The following is a 23754-nucleotide window of genomic DNA, read 5'->3' on the forward strand; positions in this document are numbered from 1 at the left end:
AGTAGCTGGGATTATAGGCTTGCACCGCCAGGCCTGTCTAGACATATGTTTTTGTCATTCTTATTCTCTTTATATTCTCAGCCCACACACGTGGAATCTGATAAGAGGAAAGGAGATCATCTACCTACCACATGTTTAATTAATTTCCAAACATGAGTCAGTAAAATAAGTACCTCAACCAGTTTCTGCAGCTGATAGAATTCTAGGCATTACATGATTCTCATTATGAAGTTGTATTGTAGTGATTTGACACGTGGTTTAATTGCTTATAAAAATCTTTTGAGTATCAGTGTTTCCAGATTTACAGCTAAACCTGTATGTTTACGAAACATTTGTGGAAGATTAACAACAACAAAAAAATTAGCATCCAAAAGTTTTAGTAGTTCAATAGAAATACATGAGCTCATTCTTATAAAAAGAAAGGGAATGAGTGAGTTCATCAGATTTGTGTGTATGTATGTATTTGCATCTAGGCAAGAGTATTTATCCAATGATATAGTTATTAAAGAAGAAAAGTCAGAGGAAAAGATATAGACTGTAGTTTTGAATTATTATTTTAAAATGTTAAATAAATATCAATATAAAGCATGACGATGTTTAATATAACATTAAACAGCCAATATTTATGTTGATGGTAGTTACTATTAATTATATTTTTGAAATGAAGTAAAGCTTAACACCCTCATTGTTGATCAGATAAATATTCTCAATCTTCAATGTTTTCTTTATGTGTTTTTCAGTTTGCTACTTCTTTTGAGGGTTTGAAGTTTTTTTTGTGTTTTTTGGTTTGTTTCTTTGTCCCCCCACCCCCCACCTCCCGTTGCAAATTCTTACTTGGCGTTGTAGTACTAAAATAGCCAGTGTGTAAATGACAAGGCATGACTGTGTTCAAAGAAAAACTTTATTGATAAAAACTATAGATCCTATTTTGCCCAACCTGAAGTATGTAAGATTAACAGTTATTAGTGAGAATTAATGGGAAGTTTTAACATAATGACAGTCATTTTCTCACAAACACTTTCTTTCCTGGCCTCACTACTTTCAAAAATAAGAAAAATATATTATTGAAGTCTTGATCTCTGAAATTTTGTATCTTAAAATGTATCATTTATGTAAATAAATAAATGTATGAACAAATTTATACTTCTACCACTGCCAAATATGGTTATTGAAAAGTTATTTAACAAAGAGATGCAAAAATATCAATTCAGAATATTTTGTTTAATTTCATGATTTAAATAAAGTTTTGAAAGTTTTTTTACTATAAATTTATGCAGTGTTTACTCTCATAGGATAAAAGTTTGGAATTGACTCATGACAAAAGCCATAAAAATATGAAGAAAATGTCAAAATGATTATACAAAATATTTCAGAAGGTTTTAATATCTCTTGGAGTAATTTAGTATTTTTTATTTTAAAGTCTAATAGTCAAGTTTTGCAATTACTGTGAAAGAAAGCAGCTTCTGTGCAATTACCATTTGCCTCTTTTAATTTAAACTAAAGAATTCTCCATTTTTCCCCTCTTTTGTCCTTGGCCTCATCCAGTTCTGGAGGTTGCAGTTCTCAGTACAGAAGGCCAGGTCCAGGACTTTAAGTTTCCTCTGGGCATCAAGGGAGCAGGCAGCTCAATCCAACTCTCTGCAAATACTGTCAAACAAAACAGCAGGAATGGTAAGACAGACTGTTTTCTTTAAATTTGTTTCTTTTGTTGTTCAGTTAAACCTACTCTAAAATATTGATCTCTACATAATATACAACTGCAAGAATGAGATCCTAATTAGAATGTTTTACTCTATGTATGTATAATTTGTCAAAATGCACTCTACTGTCATATATTCCTAAAAAAGAACAAATTAAAAAAGAGAAAGAAAAAAAATATCATTTGACCCTGACTGTAACAAAAGTGTCTTAAAAATTTTTAAAGTATGTTTAAAATAATGCCCCATACATGTACTCTTAAATAAAGATTCTGTAAGGATTTTTTCAATGTATTCTCATTTTATTGTCTTATTTTATGCATAAGCATATTTCCTGAAAGTCATATGATGGTTTCTACCTTCCTAGGGCTTGCAAAGTTGGTGTTCATCATTTACCGGAGTCTGGGACAGTTCCTTAGTACAGAGAACGCAACCATAAAACTGGGTGCGGACTTTATTGGTCGTAATAGCACCATTGCAGTGAATTCTCACGTCATTTCAGTTTCAATCAATAAGGAGTCCAGCCGCGTGTACCTGACTGATCCTGTGCTTTTTACCCTACCACACATTGATGTAAGTTAATGTATGCTAATGAAGCAGTGGAAGGTTATAAAACTAGAGAGGAAGGGAAGTAAAGCTGACATGCTGGGGATGCTGAGAGGGAGAGGGAGACTATGGGATGGACACAGGACCTTTCCATTTGAATTTCAAATGTTGGACTAGGTCAGAGACACAAGTTTATTTAAGTCTGTGAGCATAAAATTAAATGAGCCTGGTTCAGTGATTATTAGAACTTAAGTGTATTCTTAATGAAAGCTAATTCAGTAATCAACAGGAAAATGTAAATGACTCTAATTTGTTTTCAAATGAAAATTAACTCTTACCTTAGCAGGAGGATAGCTGTGTGTTAACTCTTAGGACTCTGCTTTTGTAGAGTGGCAAATGGTTGTTGTTGTTGTTGTTTTTAAATTGGTTTTATTGATCATATTTGGCAGGGCTGTTATTAAGTATTGTGTTTCAAAAGTAAAAGACTGAGATGTGATTCCTCTGCTGTACCTCAAGTTGATACTTAAATACCTACTCTATGTTCCAAGTAGAGGGAATGAGTGCCTACAGATAACCAAGTAGATTTACAGAATTGACAAAAATAAAATTGTGCAGTCATGGTCCTCGTGTCATATCTGCTTCAGTTGATTTACTCTTAAGAGCCTTGATGTTCTGTGTGATTCAAATGGTTGCTAGTGTATCACTTAGAACTAACCAAAAATGGGCCTCAAATTGAAAGTGGATTTTTAGACATTTGTACCTTACAGAATTTTCTCAGAAAAAAATTCGTGGCTCTAATTTTGTCAGAAATGGGGGGAAATGATTCTAATGTACCATCAGTATGTAAAATCATAAGATGGAAATTATAATTGTGTAAAATGGGTCTTTGGTAATTTAGAGTACACTTTAGAGTGTTTCGGACTATAAAGCCCCTTTTAAGCTAGATGTCTGCCTTGTATAACATAGTCCACAGTTTTGCTGATGAAAAACTTTATAGTCCGAAACATGCAAAGTTTAATCTAAATTACCTTTTACACATATTAAACAATTGCCATTGCCATCTTAGAGTGTAAAATCCTAATTTTGTCTTGTCATTTTATTTCCCAGCCTGACAATTATTTCAATGCAAACTGCTCCTTCTGGAACTACTCAGAGAGAACTATGATGGGATATTGGTCTACCCAGGGCTGCAAGCTGGTTGACACTAATAAAACTCGTACAACGTGTGCATGTAGCCACCTAACCAATTTTGCCATTCTCATGGCCCACAGGAAAATTGCAGTAAGTATTTGCACTTCTAATTAGTATCAGGGAAAAAACCTCAGAGATTCAAAACAGCTTGTATTGTAGTCCTGTTTCTTAGGTGATTATCGTAACTAAAAGCAAAGTACACATGAATTTCTAATAGTTTCTACACTATCCATATATTTTAAGAAGTAGTATCACTCTGTTATTGTTTCTTTTTTTTTGGTACAAGGGATTGAACTCAGGGCCACTCTACCACTGAGCCACATCCTCAGTCCTATTTTTTTTAATATCATTTTTTTAATTTTTAATTTAATTTGTTATATATGACAACAGAATGCATTATAATTCTGATTGCACATACAGAACACAATTTCATATCTCTGATTGTACACCCCAGTCCTGTTTTGTATTTTGTATATCTATCACTGAGTTGCTTAGTGCCTGGCTGTTGCTAAGGCTGGCTTTGAACTCGTGATCATCCTGCCTCAGTCTCCTGAGCTGCTGGGATTATAGGCGTGTGCCACCGAGCCTGGCTGTTATCGTTTCTTCTTAAAATCATGCTCTCCAATGTCACTTCATGTAATTGTTGGAACTAAGGGTTTAAAAACTGAATACCAATGGGTCACACAACAAACAAAAGACTAAAATTTAGTATGCCCTTCCCGTTTCAAATGTTGGAATCTCCTTTTAAGACTTTGACCACACACTATGTAAAGTTTCATATTTTGAAAAGCCTGAATGACATCGGGAATACATCTTGGTATTTCTTCTTATGAGGAGAATGTTAGTGAGAACTCAGGTTTATTGTTTACTCAGCTCTCAGTATGAAAGCATGTAGAAACCCAAAGAGAAAATGAAATTAAAACTTGGCTTATGTGTGTTATCCTAGAAGATCTTTACAATGTTGATTATTTTTAATCATAACTAAGCATTCTGTATTTTTATCATGAAAATGTTTTCTGTGTTTTTGCAGGTAATTATTCCGATCATTATTTTAAAATATTTGTGCTTTTGAGTTATTTTCTAGGGAATATCTTCCTCTTTCATAAGTCATTCTTCATCATTATTATAGTCAATGAGATAATAATCTCTTTTTAGTAATGAGCCCTGTTTTAGCTCACATGGATATTATTCTTCAGAGTTCAATATTCAAAAAAGCTATTTTGCTTCTCATTAATGTACTGTAGGAATACTAGTGTTCTTCATGTCTTTTTATTTTATAGTATAAAGATGGAGTTCATGAATTACTTCTCACAGTCATCACCTGGGTGGGAATTGTCGTTTCCCTTGTATGCCTGGCTATCTGCATCTTCACCTTCTGTTTTTTCCGTGGTCTACAGAGTGACCGTAATACTATTCACAAGAACCTTTGTATCAACCTTTTCATTGCTGAGTTTATTTTTCTAATTGGCATTGATAAGACAAAATATACGGTAAGCACCTGTCAAGATTATTGACCTTGGGTCTTTGAAAATTCTTTAAATAGGTATGAATTTGTGTATGAGGTTGCTATTAATTGTTGACATTATAGTTTGGTAAAACTGACATGGTGATATTGAAGTATAATTTGTAATTAATTAAAAAACAGCTCAATCATGAAGTAATATTATGAATTAATTTATTTTGTTATTAAGGTACAATTGTGTTTTCTGGGTTATTAAGATGTGTAATTTGAATAGAAGAATGCTAGCGAACTGAAAATATACTAGTTTTTAATTCCTATTGTGCTTACATAGTCATTCTGACTAGTGAACCTCTTCATATTTAGAGCAATGTATTTGTTATCTTGAGGTCTCAATGTCAGAAACAGAATTTAATTAGTTAATACATCATCCTATATTTTTCTGTGTTGGGTTGAATTTAAAGAATGTTGCATATAAGATAGGATAATAATCCTACTTAATTAAGGCCAGGGTATTTATCACTAGAATAAGCAGTTTAAATTTTTATTATATAAAACATAGAAATAATATATTTTCGCAAGTATTTTAGAAAATATTTTCTATTTTCTAAAGACTTATAAAGCAAATCATAGACAAGCAGAATAGTTAGATTTTATAATGGATAATTTAAGAAGACTTTAAGATTTGTTTTCTATTTGATATTCAGTTTGACCCAAAACAGTAATGTTTTACCCCGATGAAATCTAGCACACTTGCTGTTATTCTATGCAAATGTTATATTCTTCGTGTTTGGCAATGTTTTTTAACTTTTGTTTCCAGTTATGAAAAGTGATATCTAATTTTTTTTGAGAGAACAGTAGTTTTAAGTAAAGATGTGTTTATAAAAAACAGGATTTGTGTGTGAGTATTTTATAGTTTTAGCAAGCTATTTGTATTCATAAGTTTTCTCTCTCTCTCTCTCTCTCTCTCTCTCTCTCTCTCTCTCTCTCTCTCTCTCTCTCTTTGTTCTTTCCTTACAGATTGCATGCCCAATATTTGCAGGACTTCTACACTTTTTCTTTTTGGCAGCTTTTGCTTGGATGTGCCTAGAAGGTGTGCAGCTCTATTTAATGTTAGTTGAAGTTTTCGAAAGTGAATATTCAAGGAAGAAATATTACTATGTTGCTGGTTACTTGTTTCCTGCCACAGTGGTTGGAGTTTCAGCCGCTATTGACTATAAGAGCTATGGAACAGTAAAAGCGTAAGTAATTGCAAGCGACCTGAGTGTTTTTCAAGTGAATAATTTTTTAAAGCCTGTTAGCTGTCAGTGAGGGTCCCTGACAGACTAAAATAGCATCTGAAAGCTTTATTGGTAAGAGAATGGGCATGCCGTGCACAAATTACAATCAAGTCTTTTGTAATTTTCTAGGTTCAGAGGATTTGTACTCTAGTGAGGCAGATTCTACATTATGGACTTTCTTTTTAACACAAAAGATTGACCTGAAACAAATTGAAAGAGTAAATAACTTTTTGGCCTTAGAAGATATTAAGTAAAAATTCTTCTGAACTTAACGCCTCTGACAGGTTTAACTACTCAGTTTTAAGCTAATGCTTCATTAGCTCTCTTTGTGCAGCCGACCCTGTAGCTCACTCTTGTTCTGAATTGTGACACTAGCAGCACATTCCATCCCATATGTTTAACTTTGATAATATTTTATGAGGCAGTTAGAAAAGGATTAAAATAAGTCTCTGTCTTTCATTTATAAAAATATAGTTATTTACAGAAAGTGACAGAAGGTAGACATGGCCATGTTTCTAAGGATTTTATTTTATTAGGGGCATGAATGTGCCTTCCAATTCTGTTTATTTTTTTTTCCTTTGATAAAACTAGTTATATGAAGACTCTTGGAGTAGAGAAAGCTTTTTGACTATAAAGATGATGAAAAACAAATAAAAGAAATTCAGCAGGGATTCAAGGTTATATCAAAAATGAACCACTAAGTAAAATATGTCTTAATAAGTTAATGCATCATTTACTGTAATTCTCTGCAAGTTCTGTGCTTTGATTTTTTTCCCCAGTATTTGTCCATTCCTAATGAAGGCATATTTATGCTGTTCTGTTTCATAACAAACATAACATCTGAACATTTTTTTCCTTGTCTGTTTCATAGGGCTAAACACTTTATTTCAGATAGATCTGAAAGGCAAATTTTGATGATTACATATAGCACTTTAAAATGATGAGGCCATTTGGAATTTGAGATTTCAGATCTTTCTTAATAAGATTAAGAGTCCTTAAGGATTTAGGGGTGGGTGGGATTTATTTTTTTCCCTGTATAAGCATAATTTTGTATGCTTTTATCAGGTAAATAACTTGAAATGGAAAATGGCAGGTTGAAGTAAATTTCTGTCCTTTGTTAAATTCACGCCAACTCAGAATTATTAGAATTGGTCTTGTCCATAGTGAATTTTCAAAAGCAAATTTAGAGATCGTTTTGTGTTAAGTTTTAAAAATTTAGTTTTCTTGTGGTGTTAAATATCCAGTGAGGCTACTTGGTACATATTGTTTTGTTTTCAAAACAGTTGCTGGCTTCGTGTTGACAACTATTTTATTTGGAGTTTCATTGGACCTGTCACCTTCATTATTCTGGTAAGAAGACTCTGTTTTCCCTTTCGTTTTAGCTGCTACTTTAGAAATATTATTCAAAAATAACTTAGTTTATGGTTGATTTATGTATTCAAAAATTATATAGACATTCTATGTTACAGGATAATATTATTTATTATATTTTAAATATTACATCATTATCGTGTTTATACACTTGCTAATTAACTTTCTGAAAATCACCTCTACTGAAAAATACCGTTTCCCATTTCTAATTAATTGTGTCAAAAATCTAAAAGAAATACTTACTTATAAGCCATGTTATGAATTAATGAATGTTTTAGAAAAGTGAATTCACATTACCTTAATTGTTACCTTAATGTCAACATAGTAATTTAGTAGTTTAAGTGAATGTCCATACCCTAAATTGTTTTAAGGCATATTAAAGTTTAAAAGTTTAGATTAATAGAGGACTTTAAAGCGAATTTTAAACTCATTAGGAATAAAATAAACTTTTCTAAGACTTAAAATACCAAACAAGGACTGGGGATGCAACTGGTTTTTAAGAATTTTTAATTTTTAAATGAATTTGATACAAGTTAAGATTAGTGACATTAAGGTTTTTTAAAATTCTTACATTATCCTTAGTCATACTTCAATTATACTAAAAACAAAAGAATGTAACTAAAGCATTAAGAATTGGTATTATTAACCATATCTATTTAATAACTAGAAAACAAGTTGAAACACAAGCTTTAAAATTACCTTTATCTTTTTATTCCTATTTTCAGAATTTTGTTTCTTTATTTCAAAAAATTGTCACATGAGCTTCTTTTGATATTTTTATAGTTAATTCGTGTTTCCTAAAGTTTGGAAAACCTTTTAGTAGTTGAAGGAAACTTTAAACCACTCAAGTGTATGTGCATTTTTATTCTCATTAAAATTAATTATTTCACACAATTATATTTACAAAGCAAAATAAAAATACGAGATGGATGTTTATGTGAATTAAATCAGTAAAATATTCTCTAGTGTTCTTGGGTGAGCTAATTTCTTATCAGAATTATTCAATCCAGATAACTACTTCAGTTTTTGTTCTTAGTGTGTGTATGTGAATACAGCCTAAGTTTATCTTGAATTAATGACAGACAATTGACATGAAGAGGTATGATCTTTAAAACCACAGGCTTCTCTTTTCCCCTAAGTCCTTGGCCAAACACATTTATACTTTGGAAACTATAAAGACCACTTTAGGGATATTCACACTATAAAAATGTCATGTGTTTACTTCTGTTGTACTGAAGTTTTATTTTATATTTATAAAGGTAAGTACCGACTTTAAAACATTAAAAAGAAAAAGACATTGTACTTGGCAAAAGGAGCTAATGTTCACATGTTCTCAGCTTTGAGGAAGAAAAGAGGTAAAACACATTTTATTTGTATTACCCATTTAAAAAGACAGCCCCATGTTAATTAGACTCTTATTATTATCCTCTACCAAATCCTTTAGGCTGAGATGTGTGTAGGGCTTTTAGAACATTTTCCTGAACTTAAAAACAAACAAACAACAACAACAAAAAGAAACCAGCAGGTAGCAATCACAGTATACACCTCCTTGGAATTCTTCTCCTCAGTTGCCTTGCCTTCTAATCCTCCCAACACACAGTGAAACTAAGTGTGGTACAAGAGTGCCAAGCAATCTTGCAAAACACCATGTAACCTAACCTAAACTAAAATATAATTATACAGCATAAGCTTGCTGAAAATACACTTACCTACATTTATTCTCTGACAATACATTTAAAACTCAATTCAGACATACATCTTAATATAAACTATATTGTATACTATTCATTTATGTTCTATTCTTATAACAAAAAATAGAAAATATAGTGTTGCATTTCCAGCTTTTTTGAATTGAAACCATTTAACTTCCTAGTATTAAATAAGTGTACATTTTTAATAATAATGTTCTATGAAGAAAAATAATATGCTAAGGAAGATAAAACTTCCCACTTCTGCATCTCTGTAGAATGTCTTGCCTACAGGCACTGGAGTTATTATATCTATGAGAAAAGTGCTGGTAAGTAATGAGCAGTGGGAAACCATTAGTATGCCTGAAATGGTTTAATGAAAGCTTGGATCATGACACGTCAGGAGCTGTTCTTATCATTTGGACAGCTCCATCTGCATCATTAATAATTAATTCAGTTCAGTAAGAGTTCAGCTCACACACTCATTTAGAAGTCTTCTTCAGAGAACACCTCTCTGGCTGCTAGTCCCAGAGAGAAATAGGTTTCTGCTTGGCTAATAGCAAAGATCTAGAGATACAAGTACAGTTTTAGAGTTGCATTTGCCAGGTAGCAAAAGCTCCAGGGAGGACAAAAAGGGTCAGAACATGTGCAGTTCAGCTAGGTTACTTCAGAGTGGTGTTTCTGTTCTTCTGTCTTATCATATCCATGTCAGCACTGCAAGCTGTGGAATGAATTTTAAGCTGCTAAGCTCAGACGGATGTGATTCAATTGAGCAGGTTGATGACCATAAAGCAAACTGTGCTCTCCTATAATCTGTGGTACCTTTTTCTTTTTTATAAACTTCTTTGTATTTTTATTTTATCAAATGGGTGATTTTTAACTATGCCATGTTATTAAGCAGCATTGGATTTTGTAGCAAACTTTTCTGGCAGGCTATTTTAATAATTATTTTTGCAATTATTATTTGGGAAGTGTTGAAAGAATGATATTGGTCAGTGGATCAGAAAGAATGCCCTAGTTTGGTGATTTAGTCTTTTTAGCTATATGGGGGAAAAAATATTTTTTTCTTCTGGATTTACTCCCACCCTTTTACATAGTATTCTATGAAGACATTCCCACCGATCTATTTATACCTGCACACATACAGGCATAGAGCAGAGTTAATATTTGATTAATTTTTGACTGAACAAATTGCTTCATCTCTAAAATTAATCATGAGCATATTTAGGCTTGTGGATTGACATACATACCTAACATAATCCTAATAACCTATACTTAAGGGTGACTTCTATGTGAATAATTGAGTAACTACATGTACTTACCAGGTTAGACAAATCTTCATGTGTGTAAAAAGTTGATAGCTCCAACTTTTTCCTTTCTGACTTACGCATAAAACCTTTCAACTTATCTTAAAATGTTATGTTTAAACTGAGTGATGTTTATGTTTGGGAGGAGAAAAAAAATTACAAAAGACAGAGGCAAAAACTGACCTCCTTGGGGTGCAGGTGAGAGGAGCAGCAATTGAATGATGTCTGTTCTCTCCCTTCATCTGCTTTCCAGTGACAAATAGGGGAAACTCTCTTTGTGTGATTAATTTTTAAATGTATACCAAAGACAGGAAAATATATTGAAGAAAAATAAAATAAGAAGGAGAAAAAAATCACTTATTTTAACCATAAATAAATAAAGGAGCAGGGAGGGAAGAAGGAAATGAATGTACACCTGGAAAGATCCATGAAGAATTATATCATGAAGATAATGCAAAGAAACTAGGAACTCCGGTTTGCAGACTAAAGTTTAAAATCAGGTGTTTTGTCTGAAAGTGAATATTGTGGATTATAGAATTTATCAAAGATGTTTATATTTGCTTCTTTATCTCTGTTTTTTTTTTCTATTGTTGTATTTTAAGAGAACAAGAAAGAAAGGGTGGTGAGAATCTACTGAATTATATCCCACAAAAATCATAATTCTTACCTCCTGAAAAAGATCATAACAACAATATTTATTCTGTGAAACGAAAATTTAACATTATAATTTTTTAAGCATTGAAAAAATAAGAGAACTGTAAAACCACACTTTAAAAAGATGTATTTTTGCTTCAGTATTTATCCTATTGGTTTCCAGGAAATATTTCACTGCCATATGCTGTTGGCAGTACCATACAAAATTTTTTAATATCTATATGGTATAAGTATTCCATTTTTCTAATAAACTAGTAAATAATTCATGTCAGTGAAATTTTAGTTTTTTTTTTTTTTTAATGAATTGGGGAAACACTCATTTTAGGATTTTTTTTTTGTCATCTTATTTTAGAGTATGACTTGAATGCTTTTTTTCATACTTTCTTTGTTTTGAAATGATGAAATGTTGTCTTATTAAGTGTCATTGATTTGTTATTTTTATGCTTTCTATTTCATAGACTAAATTTGTTCAGAGTTTAACTAAATTTCTTGACTGTAATGGTAATTTTTAGTTTCTTTACATTGGAAAATTTATGAACATTTGGAAAATCATTTGAGTACAAAAATCCTTTGAGGGTTTTAGGATTATTTTCCCAATATTTTTAGTTGTCTTTAAAGAAACTCCTTTTAAGTCTTCTTAATGCAATCAATGCTGGCTGTGTGAGAACAGCTTTTTAAAACTTTAGTTTTATATTCACACTTGGGTTTTCTGAATTTCTGTAGTATTTAGTTACACGAGAATGTAACTGACATAACAAGCTTTAGAGAAGACACAATGGACAGTTAAGCATTCAGGTTGACTAGTAGGGAGAAGGGTGAGCATTCTGGTTGTGGAATGCTCGAAGTTTCCAGAGGAAATGGATTGTTAGTTAACTCTGGTCAGTCCATCAATTGGAAGTCATTCCAAGAGTACCCCTGTTATGCAATTCAGGGTTTCTTTGAGGCAGTATTGTATATATTAATTGATTATTTATTTTAACCTCATTTATCATTGCTTGTTCACTTTTACATTGGCTTCTGCCTTGAAGAAGCAGAATCTTGGTTTTGTTTTGTTTTGTTTTTTAATAGAATCAATATATCTGTTGTTCAGAGACTCTTAACTTTCCTACCCAGAACAAATTGGTTAATTTTATTTGGAAATACTGTGGGCTGTGGAGCCAGACCACAGTATATTGAATCTCAACACTGACTTTATAATAGCTAAGTAATCTTTGGGAAGACACATCTTAATAATTTGTAAATTGGGCATACAAGACTGCCTGCTACCTCTGGCAGTAGGACTATAGCTGGCTTTTCCCCCCTGAGATTTTATATATTTTCTGAACTTGTTGATATATTAAATAGGAATAAAACATATTTTGTTTAAAACATCAGTTGAGTGAAGGGAATGAAAGAGGAGAAAAGTAGCCAACAGTGTATGCTTTAAGGATTAAATGAGAATTTGTGTGTGTGTGTATGTATGTGTGTGACATATTCAACTGGGCTAGTTTTCATTCTTAACTAGGAAAAAAATGTCTTTATCATATATAAGCTTTAATTATATTTCCCTATAGGTAGATTTTAATTTCTTATTTCAGTTTTATTGAAAAATGTTTTTATTCTTAGACTGCTTTTTTTCCCTGATTTTGTTCACTGAAAAAAATATTGTTCTGATAAGTTCATCCCTGGACTTTTTTACTCGTTTTATTTTTACAGCATACTTTACACAGTCCACATTTCCTCACATTTATATTCATTACTCTACGTATAATTGTAAACATGTGGTAGATAATAAATAGCCTTTTTGCTTTCTATTTTGTTCCTAAGATGAGGAGAGGAAATAATTAATATGCTTAGAAAGTAATAAATACCAAATTGTGGCCTTATATATTTTGGGAAATTAATAAAGGGGGGGGACCCTATATCTAGAAATTTGCAATAAAAGAAATGTTTGTATTAAGACATTCAAAAAGAAGTGGAAACAGAGTGAAGGATTTTAACTGAATCTGTGAAGCAGATTAGCCAAGGGTGGGTATCAGTTTGTTTACATGGGTTTTGGATTGTTTTTAAGATATTTATGCAGTTCTTCCTTTTAATTATTCTTCAATTTTACTAGTTAAGGCTGCTGTTGTATAAGCTATAGGAATAATAACATGTTGATTTTGTTTATTTTTTTAATTAGAGATACACTTTACCATAATGCTTTTAAAACCTAATCAATATTTACTGTATTATCAAATGGTTCTCTCAAATTAATTTCTCAAAGGCAGAAACTGTCTTGTATTCACAATACAATCAGCATATCTTATGTAGAGCAGTCAAGACAATAGATATTTGTCGAATGAAATGTATTATATTGTAACATTCCTTACAATTCAAGCATATATTTTGTGACTTGCTGCAATAATCTTTAGCAAATAAAGCAAAAATAAAATGTTTCTACAATTTTACTTACTTTTTATCTAGATAGAATATGTTAAGAAATTAATCTTTAAATACTTTAAAACAAAAAGCTGCTTTTGTCCTCCAGTAATTAACATGGAAGGGTAGGACCCTGTCTGCCAACATGTATAAGTTATGCCCATTAACCTCATTTTATCCCGTAAAGAATAAGGCATAGTAGACAAAATGATAAAGAGCTTGGATTAAAGCTTTTGCTCTGTTCCCAAACTTATCTTTCATAGGAAGGACTTAGAAAGTTTAATTTATTGTCCTACATAAACTTTCCTAATTATAAAAATTAGAAGTAGTGATGGATGAATAAATAATGTTATCATTTGATCATGTGTCATTGTGACTCGATAAAAAGGATCATATTACTGTAACAAAGTTGTGTTGATTATCTGTTCCCAAGGAATTGAATTCATCTCCACCTACAGTGGGTACTTATAAATATACCATTTGAGCTGTTACTAAATCATGTAATGTTTTAGTCTCTTTTAAAATAATAATCCAAAACAAATGTCAAAATCCAGGAACACTATAGTTTAGTTCTATTTTTAGAACCATAAAAGTGGAACTGCCACCTTTCCAAAGTTCTGCCAGGTGCTAGTAGAAGCAAATACAAATTACCAACCTTTGTCTCTCCTCAGTCAAAACACAACCTCTTTTTCTGAGTTCACTCTTGTTGACCTCTGGGCATCCCAGACCTTCTATGTTAGATTCCATCTTCCCCAGGTTGATTTTGTTTGCCTCTAGATTCACAGCACAGCAGAATGTTTAGAACTGAAACAGCCTTTTGTCAGAATTTACCATGCATGTTTGGCATTGCATTAAACCTATAGAGAACTTTTGGTAATATCGCCATTTTGATGATGTTAGTTCTGCCTATCCATGAACAGGGTATATTTTTCCATCTTCTAAGATCTTCTTCTATTTCTCTATTTAGGGTTCTGTAGTTTTCATTGTATAAGTCTTTCACCTCTTTTGTTAGGTTGATTCCCAAGTATTTTATTTTTTTTGAAGATATTTTGAATGGAGTGGTTGTCCTCATTTCCATTTCAGAGGATTTGTCGCTGATATACAGGAATGCCTTTGATTTATGCGTGTTGATTTTAAATCCTGCCACTTTGCTGAATTCATTTATTAGCTCTAATAGTTTCTTTGTAGAGCCTTTTGGGTCTGCTAGATATAGAATCATATCATCTGCAGAGAAAGCAATCATGAAATTCATATGGAAAAATAAAAGACCCAGAATAGCAAAAACAATGCTAAGCAAGAAGTGTGAATCAGGCGGTATAGCAATACCAGACTTCAAACTATACTACAGAGCAATAGTAACAAAAACAGCATGGTACTGGTACCAAAACAGGCGGGTGGACCAATGGTACAGAATAGAGGACACAGAAACCAATCCACAAAACTACAACTATCTTATATTTGATAAAGGGGCTAAAAGCATGCAATGGAGGAAGGATAGCATCTTCAACAAATGGTGCTGGGAAAACTGGAAATCCATATGCAACAAAATGAAACTGAATCCCTTTCTCTCGCCATGCACAAAAGTGAATTCAAAATGGATCAAGGAGCTTGATATCAAATCAGAGACACGCCGTCTGATAGAAGAAAAAGTTGGCTACGATCTACATTCGGTGGGGTCGGGCTCCAAATTCCTCAATAGGACACCCATAGCACAAAAGTTAATAACTAGAATCAACAAATGGGACTTACTCAAACTAAAAAGTTTTTTCTCAGCAAAAGAAACAATAAGAGAGGTAAATAGGGAGCCTACGTCCTGGGAACAAATCTTTACTCCTCACACTTCAGATAGAGCCCTAATATCCAGAGTATACAAAGAACTCAAAAAATTAGACAATAAGAGAACAAACAACCCAATCAACAAATGGGCCAAGGACCTGAACAGACACTTCTCAGAGGAGGACATACAGTCAATCAACAAGTACATGAAAAAATGCTCAACATCTCTAGCTGTCAGAGAAATGAAAATCAAAACCACCCTAAGATACCATCTCACTCCAGTAAGATTGGCAGCCATTAGGAAGTCAAACAACAACAAGTGCTGGCGAGGATGTGGGGAAAAGGGTACACTTGTACATTGCTGGTGGGACTGAAGATTGGTGCAGCCAATTTGGAAAGCAGTATGGAGATTTCTTGGAAAGCTGGGAATGGAGCCACCATTTGACCCAGCTATTCCCCTTCTTGGTCTATTCCCTAAAGACCTAAAAAGAGCATGCTACAGGGACACTGCTACATCGATGTTCATAGCAGCACAGTTCACAATAGCAAGACTGTGGAACCAACCTAGATGCCCTTCAATAGACGAATGGATAAAAAAAATGTGGCATTTATACACAATGGAGTATTACTCTGCATTAAAAAATGACAAAATCATAGAATTTACAGGGAAATGGATGGCATTAGAGCAGATTATGCTAAGTGAAGCTAGCCAATCCCTAAAAAACAAATGCCAAATGTCTTCTTTGATATAAGGAAAGTAACTAAGAACAGAGTAGGGACGAAGAACAGGAGAAGAAGATTAACATTTAACAGGGATGAGAGGTGGGAGGGAAAGGGAGAGAGAAGGGAAATTGCAAGGTAATGGAAGGAGACCCTCAGGGTTATACAGTGGAGGGGGTAGAGAGAGAGGAGGGGAGGGGAGGGGAGAGGTGGGGAGGGGGGAGGGTGGATGATGGGAAAGGCAGCGGAGCACAACAGACACTAGTATGGCAATTTGTAAATCAATGGATGTGTAACTGATGTGAATCTGCAATCTGTGTATGGGGTGAAGGTGGGAGTTCATAACCCACTTGAATCAAAGTGTGGAATATGATATGTCAAGAAATTTGTAATGTTTTGAACAACCCACAATAAAAAATTATAAAAAAAAAAAAGAATTTACCATGCATGTGACAAATACAGGAGAAAAAGGACTCATGGTTAAATAATGACTTAAGTAATGGTTAAATAGGACTATATATGTATTTTTTAAATTTGCCCTCATCTAGAAGAGTTTTCATATTTTATTTCACTTTCTCCTCACAATGACCTTAGAAAGTAGGTTGTGCAGATGTTATCAATCTCATTTAATCAATCAAAATCAAGAGCTAGACTCTTATCCAAGTCTTATGATTCCAACCCAGGGATTCTTCCTGAAGCTGATGTTAATGGTCCTTCTAAGAAATTCACTTCAGTATTTATTCCATGGGTTTTAGGCTCTGGAGTATATGTAGCTAAAGAGACTAATTTAGGTTTGGTAATTTATTTAATCATTACTACATGATACTGACTCATTAAGGCTGCAATTTCATGTCAAATGATCTATTGAAGAATTGATCATATGGAGCGTGTTTTACATAGACTGAAGTTGATCATCACATACCTAAATTCTCTCCCATATCCACATACTATTGATGCATTAGTTTGTTAACTATATTTGAAAAAAAGATGTTTTTGCTTTCTTTATAGTGATCCAATTCTTTCTTTATTTGTTATAACAGTTAAATATCATCTTCCTGGTGATCACATTGTGCAAAATGGTGAAGCATTCAAACACTTTGAAACCAGATTCTAGCAGGTTGGAAAACATTAAGTAAGTATTTTGTATTTTAACTTGACAAGCTAAGTAAAAGATATTCTCCACAGGGAACACAGGTATTTTTGCCTTCTGTCAACTGTAGAAATTATTCAGAATGAAGTTTTACTGATCAAGGTTAAGTCTCACTGTTACTATGTTACAGACATGGGTCAAAAGTTAGATAATTCTGTCTTGATTTAGAATGAAGAAATTGTTTCAGTAGCTTTGTGGAAATGTCATATCACTATAGCAATTTCATTTGAATTGAAAATGCAATTCAAAATGATGTTCTTGTTTGCATGGCTGATAGGATTTTATTAAGTTTGTTTTTTTAAATGACTTTTTGATTTAAGGATTCTAAGCAGTTTCTCCTCCTAATCCTGTTTTCCTAAGAGAATTTACTCTATTACTATTGTTAACGTGAAGATGATCTGTTGTTTTTATGCTAATTAAACAAATGTTTACTTTATCTCACTAGTGTTATTGCAATATTCTATCAATGGAAAAATGCTATCTAATTAACGAAAAATTGATAGCTGTTGATTCATTAAATCATCTTATGGAGGTATTTTCAGAGTTATTTTAAAAATATGAGTGTTAATTTAGAACTTGAGGTATTCGAGTTATAATGGGGTTGTGAAAATACTTTTAGAGTAAAAAAATGGCAGATGTATTGTAAGGGTAAATTAAAAAAAAAAAAAAGATGTTTTAGATAGGTTAGTGCCAGCTTCATTGCATGTTGCATGGTAAGAGAGAGAGCTAATCTTTAGCATCTCTCTCTTTTCTTCCTTTTCCTCTTTCTGTCTTCTCATCTACACCAGTAATTACCGTGTTTGTGATGGCTACTATAATACGGACTTACCTGGGTAAGGTAGAACCCTACATTAACAAATTTATGGCATGATTTATATTTTTTACAAATCCGTCAATATCATGAATTGCCCTTAATTTTTATAATTATTTTGAAATATCTAATTTGCTATAGTATTTTTAACTATAATATGCCTTTATTTTTTAATTGCTTGCCTCTGCATTTTGACTTTCTTAATTTTGACTAATTTATATAATATATAAATGCTTTCTTATTACTTTCTATTTTAATTCTGTCTAATAATTTTGTTTCTCTTTTCTGCTTATAATGCTTTCTAGCTATGAAGATAATAAGCCATTTATCAAGTAAGATCATTAGTTAGACATGGAATGCACTGACTTTAATTCCTTCTCATTCCGCCCTATTTTCTACAGTTCTTTTCTCCTTAAGCTATTCATGATGAAATCTCTCCAAAATTATTATTATTTTTTTAATTATTATTTTGAAGTTGTCCTCATGTTTTTACCTCATTTCAGCTAGGCTTCTTCATGCTTTAGTTATAAAACCTTAGGTTCACCTAAGACTAGCTCATAGACTTTGAAGTTTAGGTACTAAGTGATTATCTGCCATTTAACCTTTCTGTATGTGTCACATTATTCGGTGTCATATGAGTAGACCACAGGAATAAAAATATGTTAGTAAACTAATTAAGAACTCCTTAATTTCTTTAACCAAAATGCACATAAACAGCAATAAAGTCCTGGGGGTTATTTTACAATCTGTATTTTAAAGTAGTTTGATACCTGTGTATTCTGGAGTAAGAAAAGGTCATGCCTGCTGTTGCGGTTTTCACTGGAGGCTGCAGTACTAAATGCTGTTGTTCTTTTTTAATCAATGAAAGGATAAAGGCAAATGCTGTTGAGTTTGAATGTGAACATAGAGAAAGTCAACTGCTACTACTAAAATGTTAATAAATAAGTGTAATATTTTTTTCCCTCATTGAACCTGTTAAAAAATTCAATTTGTTTTTTCAGGTCTTGGGTGCTTGGTGCTTTTGCTTTGCTGTGTCTTCTTGGCCTCACCTGGTCATTTGGGTTGCTTTTTATTAATGAGGAGACTGTTGTGATGGCGTATCTCTTCACCATCTTTAATGCTTTCCAGGGAGTGTTCATTTTCATCTTTCACTGTGCTCTCCAGAAGAAAGTAAGTGAATGGAAACACTTAGGGCCTCAGCTTGCCCATTTTGTGACTTGAAAATAATAGGTGTAATAGAGAGGTTACAGTGGGCGTATTGCTAAATAGCATCATATTTTTTTATTATAAGTTAATTTTAATACCTATCTGGAAATTTAGGTTCACATTATAAAGTTGAACAATACCAGTCATCTTTTGGGAAGGTTGTAAACCAGATTATTTATGTTAAGATTTCTTCTTTGCTAGTAGGGGCTGTAGAATATTTTACTCACAGAGTATACAAGATTAAAAAAAAAAAAAAAGTTACATTTATTTCATGCTCACTAACAGGAATGCACTAGTCCTAAATGAAATTGAGTGTAAGAATACATCATGTCAATTTTAAACACACCAGGCATATAAAAAATTAATGCTAATGTTCCTTTTGAGTAATTTTGAAAGATTTAAAAACCAATAATTTAGATCTCATGTCCTACCTAGTATTTTGTTCTGACTTCATGTTAAGTGAATTCAGCAAAAAGGATTCAAAAATTAAATTTAAAAGGAAAAACTTCAATCTGTAGCAAGACATAAGCCTAAGAGAATCTCTTAGCTGCCACTGGAGTTTGAAATTTCTGTGCCTTTCACACAAGGTATCATCCTTTCTGTCTGCATATCTAATGTAGTCTTTTTATTCTGTTATTACTAGTTGGTCACTAAATTGAACAGAGAAATAGAATTGTGAAAGTGAAAACTATTATGTTTTCAGTCCTGACAAGATGATAGTGTTGTTACTTCCATCAGTTTTGAATAAGCTATAATTTTGAGATAATGACAGTGGAATGTGCAATACTGACAGATAATGTACATTCACAGCAATATAGGCATTAGGCAAAACCAACACTGGAGGGTATTATTTGGATAAAATACCATTTTGATTGCCATTGTCTTGGTTATACAGCATTTTGGAACAGTTAATAGCCATTAAATGTGTGGAAAATTTTTGTGAGGTATCATGTGTTATTTAATAACAGTGAACTCTAACTTTCTAAACATTGTACGGGGATAACCTTAGTAACTACTTTAGTTTTTATTTATTTCTTATGTAAATGAGCAGTCTGTGCACAAGCCTATGATGACATATTCATCATTTCTGGATTATTGTGCCAAACAGTTTTGATATAATGCATTGACTTAACAGAGAAAGGGTGAAACAGTTATTATTTCTTCATATAGTTATGTGTGCTAATTGAACAAGGAGATTTTAACATGCTTTTTTCCTTAACAACTGCATTTTAAAAGCATCCTGATGCACTTGTTTTGACATGTTCTCCTTATTCTAGGATACGTCCTATTGGGTACTACCAGGGTGGATTGTTAAGAATATGACATAAAATGGTTACATTAAAATCATGGTTCTTACTGCTCGAATTGAGCATATTTAGGCCAAGAAAATGCCTTCAAAGCTCAACCACATTGTTATTTGCTTTAATAGGTATAATTAAATAAACCAAGAAAAAAATGCAAGTACACTTAGATTTAAAAGATCATCTGGTGACTTCAATTTTCTAATTTTGAAAGGAATAAGTGTTAAAGTCATGGTCTTTACAAGTGGATTACTGAGTTGTGAAAGGGGAAAGGCTTCTTGAGTATTTGGGGAGTTTTTTGTTTGTTTGTTTTTTGATTTTTGTTATTGTGGTGGTAATCTACTAGAAAAAAAAATTTTTTCTTCTGTAATTTTTCCCTGTCTGTGTTGTGATTTCAAAGGCTGGCTCTAATCTACAATAAAACATTTCTATGCTGATGTAACTGTACACAATCCAGCACCCTCTGCCCTTCTCCCAATTCTGTACTGTTCTAGAAGGGTAGTTCTTTGGACTCCATTTTTTTTCTTAATATTGTTTTTAGTTGTTGATGGAACTTTATTTATGTGTATGCTGTGCTAAGAATCAAACCAGTGCTTCTCAAATGCTAGGCAAACAAACGCTCTAACACTGAGCTACAACTGCAGCCCTGGGCTCCACTTTTTAAAGGTTGATTTCAACTTCCTTTTAGACCTAACAATTTTCCTCTCCATTCATATATGCAGGATCCAGTGAGAAAGGGAAATTACATGGGTAACTCATTAATGTGAATGGAAATAGCTTTTTTAAATAGTTTTGGTGAGTGCGAATGAAGTGAGTAGACATCTTAGATGCTCCATACTAAATGTTAAAGCTAGGCATATCAGAAAATGAAGAAAACGTTCTGTTTTGATCATTGGCAAATGTATCAAAGTACTTTTTTTCTTTGTTCTTATGCCAAAGAAGTCTTGTCATTACAAAGAGGTTACTGGCAAAACTCTGCAATCTAGTCAAAGAGGTTTATGTATTGACCTAATAAGAAGACGTGAAGCATGTAAAACTTAAATGACTGAATTACAGATTGAGTAAATATAATCAAGCAAGGAATATACAAACTGTTTGTCCGATTTTCTTAGCCCAAAATAAAATGAAGCCACTAGTTGTGTAGGCAGAATAAGACTTTAAATACATTGCTATTGAATTAATAGCTAACATTCAGATAATAGTAACAACAGGTACAAAGTTTGTCCACATGTTATACAAAGTTTTAAAGATCCTACTAGCTAATCAAATGGTCAGAGATATTTCTCTGATAGGATTCTAGCAATTTCAGCTGAACTTGAGTTTGAAATTTCAATTTATTTTCTCTGCAGATATGTCATGGTGTAATTTTTTTTGGTTGTCTTCACTCTTCATTTAATTAAAGAGAGAAGCAAGTATATGTTTATCTCAATTCCATGGTCTCATGATTATTCATTGCAGGTACGAAAAGAATATGGCAAGTGCTTCAGACACTCATATTGCTGTGGTGGACTCCCAACTGAGAGCCCCCACAGTTCTGTGAAGGCATCAACCACCAGAACCAGTGCTCGGTATTCCTCTGGCACACAGGTAACAAAGGGTTTGACAGCATCTTTAATTAACCTTATTTATAGAAAGCCTTTTGGGACATGTTCTGTTTAGATGCACTAATTGTTTCCTCATTATAATAATGCAGGTAGTAAATGCTTGCTTTTTTTTAGTATGCTGGTTTTAATTTCTTCTTAAATATGTACTCAAGGTGTTTATTTAGGTGTAAACATCCTTTTGGAGGAAGCGTGTCCTTTAAGAAGTGAATCCTAAACAGTCCATATTCTAAGGACGTATAGTGCAGCATTCATAGCAGTCACTCAGTCAGCATTGTTGAATAAACAGTCATCTCAACTTTATATAAAAAGTCAATTAAATAACACACTTTCAAGAGTGGAAGATTAAATACCCTTTAGTAAAAGGCAAGCAATAGGGCAGCATAGATGTCCTTAGTTTTGGACCCAAAACAGCACACATTCTGTAAAAGGCCAACTGATAATCATACACAGATTGTCTAGGATGAAGCTTTGTGTGTTTTTAATAAGGTGAGCTTGGGAAAACTAACATATGTCTTGCTATTTTATATTAATAGAGTCGTATAAGAAGGATGTGGAATGACACTGTGAGAAAACAATCTGAATCTTCTTTTATCTCAGGTGACATCAATAGCACTTCAACACTTAATCAAGGTCAGTTATTAGGAAAATTTTAGTTTACAATATGCAATACAAATTTTGGACTTTTTGCCAACTTAGAATAATTCTAGACATAGTATAATTCTAAAGTGCTGAACTTTTCTCTCATGGGTGTATATATCACACGTTCTTAAACCTGTTTACTTTTATCATCACTTATTAAAGTACATATAAATTCATTTTTTTCAATAATGTAATGCAAAAAAATATAACTTTAAACTCCACACTATCAGAAGGCTGGAAAAAAGTAATTATTAAAAGCATACTTTGCCACAGATTAAAATGTTTTCCTCCTTTCTAAACAAGACATTTATGAAAGGGTTCTTCTTAAAATATTAAAATAAATTAGAGTAATGATTATTCATGTAAAACAGTGCTGATTTTACAGTGAAAATGGCAAAATTTTTGTAAAATTATTTTATGATTTTTCAAAAACTGAAAAATAAACTTTTAAAAGATTTATAGAAAGTCTTTATAAATAAAGTTAAAATTCATGAAAGTTTGTATAGTAACTTTTTCAATATTGTTCAATGTGTCTATAGAGGCAACTTTAAATTTGTCATATAAATCAATATAATTCTGGAAAAGGAACTAATTTAGCAACATAAGGTCACAAGCACATGCACACACAGGTATTCCTGAATAATAACTTAATACATATCAATCTAGTATGAAAAAAAGTATTATTGTGTTGATCCCGGAAAGGTAACTTATTCAGGTATTTTCAGTTTTGAAGTATTGATTTGTAATGTAATATAGAGTTTTACCACAATGAAAATATTCAAACACATTTTAAATTGTCGAAATTGTTCTGGGAAGATTCTAGTTTAAAATGAAGAGTGGAGCATGTGTAACATCAAAACCAACTTGAATTTGAAGTATTTTTAATTGAATAGGTAGAATTTATAATTTATCCATTAGAATGAGGGAAATGTGCATCTATTCCATTGCAGTGGT

The 23754-nt window shown here is 32.4% G+C and overlaps 1 protein-coding gene across 38 annotated transcripts in view; it reads left to right on the forward strand.

Moving 5' to 3' along the window:
• The window catches only part of Adgrl2 (adhesion G protein-coupled receptor L2), a 644234-nt gene that overhangs the window by 614202 nt on the left and 6278 nt on the right, over positions 1-23754 (forward strand). For 25 of the 38 annotated variants that reach the window (XM_058578970.1, XM_058578972.1, XM_058578980.1 and 22 more), the window contains 11 exons: positions 1546-1671; positions 2065-2270; positions 3351-3524; positions 4715-4924; positions 5914-6134; positions 7457-7523; positions 17130-17221; positions 18028-18072; positions 19052-19220; positions 22016-22144; positions 22695-22791. In XM_058578970.1, the coding sequence (XP_058434953.1) occupies positions 1546-1671; positions 2065-2270; positions 3351-3524; positions 4715-4924; positions 5914-6134; positions 7457-7523; positions 17130-17221; positions 18028-18072; positions 19052-19220; positions 22016-22144; positions 22695-22791 (1536 nt within the window). The remainder of the gene's footprint in view (positions 1-1545; positions 1672-2064; positions 2271-3350; positions 3525-4714; positions 4925-5913; positions 6135-7456; positions 7524-17129; positions 17222-18027; positions 18073-19051; positions 19221-22015; positions 22145-22694; positions 22792-23754) is intronic. The other 13 variants (XM_058578973.1, XM_058578974.1, XM_058578964.1 and 10 more) reach the window with 2 other exon arrangements.

Source organism: Marmota monax, unplaced genomic scaffold (assembly GCF_021218885.2).
Source record: "Marmota monax isolate L192 unplaced genomic scaffold, Marmota_monax_Labrador192_F-V1.1 WCK01_AAM20220418_F8-fsc00046, whole genome shotgun sequence".
In the NCBI taxonomy this organism is placed as follows: domain Eukaryota; kingdom Metazoa; phylum Chordata; class Mammalia; order Rodentia; family Sciuridae; genus Marmota; species Marmota monax.